The 4326-nt window shown below is 50.9% G+C and overlaps 1 protein-coding gene across 1 annotated transcript; it reads right to left on the reverse strand.

Moving 5' to 3' along the window:
* Positions 1-524: 524 nt before the first annotated feature.
* On the reverse strand, positions 525-1540 carry LOC123134623 (uncharacterized). The gene is made up of 2 exons (XM_044553840.1): positions 1299-1540; positions 525-1189 (listed from the first exon to the last, which is right to left on the reverse strand). Exons 1-2 carry the CDS (start codon positions 1434-1436, stop codon positions 857-859), a joined length of 471 nt encoding a protein of 156 aa, XP_044409775.1. The 5' UTR covers positions 1437-1540; the 3' UTR covers positions 525-856.
* Positions 1541-4326: the final 2786 nt, after the last annotated feature.

The raw sequence follows: 4326 nt of genomic DNA on the forward strand, positions 1-4326 counted from the left end.
GAAATGCCGGAGATGCATCTCCCCCAGACCGACCCCCTCCCCTTTGATTCAATGGCGTTTCTACAAATGCGCTCAACAGCTTTGCCACGCCAGCCGTGGATGCTTTCGCTCGTCTGGAAACTCGATTTGGCAGCGTGTCCTGCACAAATGCGCTCAACAGCTTTGCCACGCCGGCCATTTCGGTTCTGGAGTAGATGATGACCATGAAGTAGTTGGCTTGCATTTTACTGGCCGTTTCTATCTACCGTACGTAGCATTCCATTCCTCGTGTGTTGTGTTGCACGGTCGACATATGTGTTCGAGACTTCGAGCCTCGACGTGGCAAGCACGACTCCAGTTATAAGGAAAAGTTGTTTTGGCCCAGGGTTGGTGCATTCGACATTTTTTTACACATGCAACGTGTGAATGAACCAGTGCAATCTGAAACCCCGGCTCGGTAGGGGTTCAGCAGCATGTGCACAGGCTCGACCCGAACGAGTGGCCTCTCCCAGCTTTGAGCGAGAGAGAACGGCTGGCTGCCAGAATGAATGCAAAACAATGGCTCACGTACTGACTCAAGACCGGAAACAGCATGCATGCAGATAACTGATGTCTCATACAGTACATCCAAGACTAACCAGGATCATTGAGGCTAATTATACTGCCCCAAAAATGGAGTAACCAGCTAGTATAGTCGATCGGTCCAATCGGCACCACACATACGGCACTCGATCATAATGCATACTAGAGTACTAGATCGATTCACACATACAGTACTTACTATCCCTTGGAAGTTAGAACTACTCGCAGTACCTCCTGAGCTGATTGATGGGCATGGGCATGATCCCCTGCAGTGCAGTGCAGCTAGCTGAATTCCTCACTCCTCGCCTCCGAGGAGAAGGTCCATGAACATGAAGCTGGTGGCGTCGCGCGCTATGAAGCAGGAGATGCTCGCGATGCAGATCAAGGTGAGGTGGTATCCTGGGTCGGCGGCGAGGAGGATGCGGAGGGCGCGGACGTACATGTAGTGGCGGACGATGGTGAGCGCGAGCTGGAGGTAGGCGAGGGCCAGGGCGCGGCGTGGATGCCGCAGTGCCAGCGCCGCGACGGTCACCTCGAGCACCGCGCAGCAGACCATGGCGAGCCAGAGGGCCCTCCACTCGGCGGCCGCCGCGGCCGTCACCCTGACGCACGGCAGGATGAAGGAAGCCTGCACTCAGACGGCCAGTTTGGCGTGTGATGATCGGATCGGAAAGTCTAGAAGGCATCTAGCCTGACAGTTGATCGGATCGGAAAGCTAGGTTAGTACGCACTCCTACCTGACTGTGGCTGCTGCAGAGGTGGTAGCGGTCGAGTACGTAGTCGGCCGCTGTGGCCAAGGCGAAGACGACGACGGTGGCGCGGGCGAGGGCGAACGCCCGTACGCTTTCCGGCCGGGCGGCAGTCTTGTGGTCCATGCTAGGTCTTGGTGTGCTTCTAGGTGAAGGCAGGGTCGAGGCGAGGTGGATAGCTCGGTCTTGGTGTGCTTCTACGTGAAGGCAGGCAGGGTCGAGGCGAGGTGGAGGGCAATGGCTCACGGTGGGTGGGGCTGTTTAAGTAGAGCGAGCCCGTGATCGCGAGGCCGTGATGCAAAGGCGAAGATGCGCGCGCGGGGAAACGACGTGTCGAGCAGGACAGTGGACTGCCGGTGATGATGATCTCAGCCGCCGGCCATAGACAGTGGACGCACACGCGCATGCATGCACAAGAATAGAAGGTGGGTGGGGCTCCAAACACTACACGGTTTTGCCTTCCACGGACAAAAATGAAGCACAACTACTAGTCGAGAGAGGTGTGAATGAAAAGAAGAAAAAGGTGACGATGACCGATGAAATTAATGCACGTACGTCGCCATCGTCTATCTGACCTGAATTACGTGAACCCCCCCCCCCCCCCCCCCGCCGCCCCTCCCCCCCCCCCCCCCCCGCGACCACCGGTGACGATCTCAGCCGCATCCGGGGAGCCCGCGACCCTGCTCCGGTGCTCCCCCTAACCTAATTTCTGAGGGGCATTTTTGTCCCTGCGAGTTTGGTTTTTTCCTGGCCCGCCGTAGCCCAAATTCAAGCCCTGTCTAGCCCTATACAACCCAGACCACATACGTATAGTACCCTCGTCCGAAAAAAAAACATCACACGACCCCACGACCACGTAAGACCTGCTGGATCCAATCATTCACACAGCTCCATCAATCTCACGAGCATTCACGCAGCTCCATAATTCACGCAGTAGATCTCCAGTGGCGCGCGTCTATCTCGTCGCCGGCGATCTCGTCGGACAGCGGGCGCGGCAACGTCATGAATCTCCAGCGCTCACAGGTACTGCATCCCGCATCCCCCCGCATCCCTCTAGTCTCGCTCGCGGAAACATCGAACGAACTGCCACCGTCATAGGTAGTGGTTAACCTAGCGGGGCGGGTAACCTACCTACCCGGCGGCGCATGCGATCGTGGATCTTGTACCGGTAGTGCCGCTCCTCGTGATCTGTGTTTCTTTAGTGTAGGGTTCACGTAGCGTCGGTTGCCGTCGGCTGTGTCCATCAGGACTATCATTATTTGATGTGGCGGCTAACCTAGTTATCCGGTGGCAGAGGTAATCACAGATCTAGCTAGGTTTTGTAGTGCTGCTCCTCGCGATTGAAAGTGATCACGAGGGTGCCGTGGTCATCTTCCTGACTTGGTTTGGCACATGTGAATGGATTTACATAACATCCGTGATCGTGTGCTATGTGTTGATATTTCTTCATTGATAATGTTTTCACATGTGTTGATACATATTATTTGTTGTAGGAAATGGCGGACGAGGAGTTAACTGATATGATGGTAGACATGGAGTTTGGAGAACTGATGAAAGACTGGATAGAAGATTGGTCAGATGATGAAAATTCAGATCTTCGAGATCAGTCAGAGAATGGGAACGAATGGGAAAATTTTAATGTGAGTGGCATTATCATGTTGTAATTTTTTGGTGCCATCCGACAACATTTTATTTTTGTGTTGAAAATTTGTAGATGGATGTGCATGATGATGGCCAGGAAAACAATTCGGAGCTCTCAAATGAAGATTACATTAGTCAGGTACGTAAGTGAAATTTTTTATTGGCATGCAAATTGAATTCATTCTGAAATATTATATGATAAGTAATTATGTATTTGTGTTGTATTTTTCAGTTCATTTCCGAATGTCATAATGCGTACGACTATTACGGTGAATCCGACGCGGAGCCAGGCCTTAACGACGAATCATTAGATGCACCTGATTCTGGGGATTCGCAGTCGTCGGTCATCATGAGTGAGGTATTTGTGTAATCAATGTTCTATGAAAGTAATGTTAAACCATAGAAAACTGTTTTCATGGCTATGTTTTGATTGTGTAGGTGACAGAAGATGATGGGGCAAAGATTGTCCAAGATACTGCCAGTGTAGATGATAAGAGGGATATGTTCATGCAGATAATGGAAATGACTTTTATGTCTCACGATCTTGCGTATGATTTCTACAACATCTATGCTAGAGTTAATGGTTTCAGCATTAGAAAGAATAAGGTCAGGTATAGCAAAACCGAGTCACATCATATGCGTTATAGGCGGTTTGTTTGTTCCAGACAAGGGGAACGTGACAGCAAGTTGCTAACCGAGGAAGGACACAGCCGTAGGCTCAGAGCCGAGACACGCTGCTTTTGCGAAGCACACCTGACCGTCAAGCTTGACCAAAAGCGTGGGCTTTGGTATGTTGCAAGTTTTGAGGACAAGCATAGCCATATGTTGGCAGGACCGGACGAGGTACCTTTTCTTTGGTCCCATAGAAAAATCAAAGAGTACCAGAAGCATGAGATAATGTCCATGGGAGCTGCAGGGATTAGAATTCACGACATGATGGATTCCTTCATCAGCAAACATGTATGGTATGGCGGTGTTGGTTTTATCAGGCATGAAATATACAACCTTTGCGCCAGGGAGAAGACGAAGCTGCTTTCAAAAGGTGATGCTTCCACAGCCATAGGCATCATGGCTAGTAGGAAATAGAGGGATCCTAGCTTCTTTTTCGAGTACAAGCTAGATAAGGAAGGACACTTGAATATGATGTTCTAGTGTGACTCCCGGTCTCGTCATGACTATGAGGACTTCGGCAACGTGCTTGTATTTGACAGCACGTACAAGATGAACCGCTATGGTATGCCATTCATACCTTTTGTTGGTCTTAACAATCACCGGAAGACCACTGTTTTGGTTGTGCTATAGTTTCGGACGAGACCGAACAGACATACGTGTGGCTGCTGCAGACTTTTTTGAGGTCCATGTGTCAAAAGATGTC

This window comes from Triticum aestivum, chromosome 6B (assembly GCF_018294505.1).
Source record: "Triticum aestivum cultivar Chinese Spring chromosome 6B, IWGSC CS RefSeq v2.1, whole genome shotgun sequence".
Classification (NCBI taxonomy): domain Eukaryota; kingdom Viridiplantae; phylum Streptophyta; class Magnoliopsida; order Poales; family Poaceae; genus Triticum; species Triticum aestivum.

Bases quoted from the DNA above. Each gene is read 5' to 3' on its own strand.
- LOC123134623 (XM_044553840.1), bottom strand. From the start codon at position 1,436: ATGGACCACAAGACTGCCGCCCGGCCGGAAAGCGTACGGGCGTTCGCC. The intron at 1,190-1,298 runs GTAGGAGTGCGT...GTCTGAGTGCAG, and splicing joins TCTGCAGCAGCCACAGTCAG to GCTTCCTTCATCCTGCCGTG.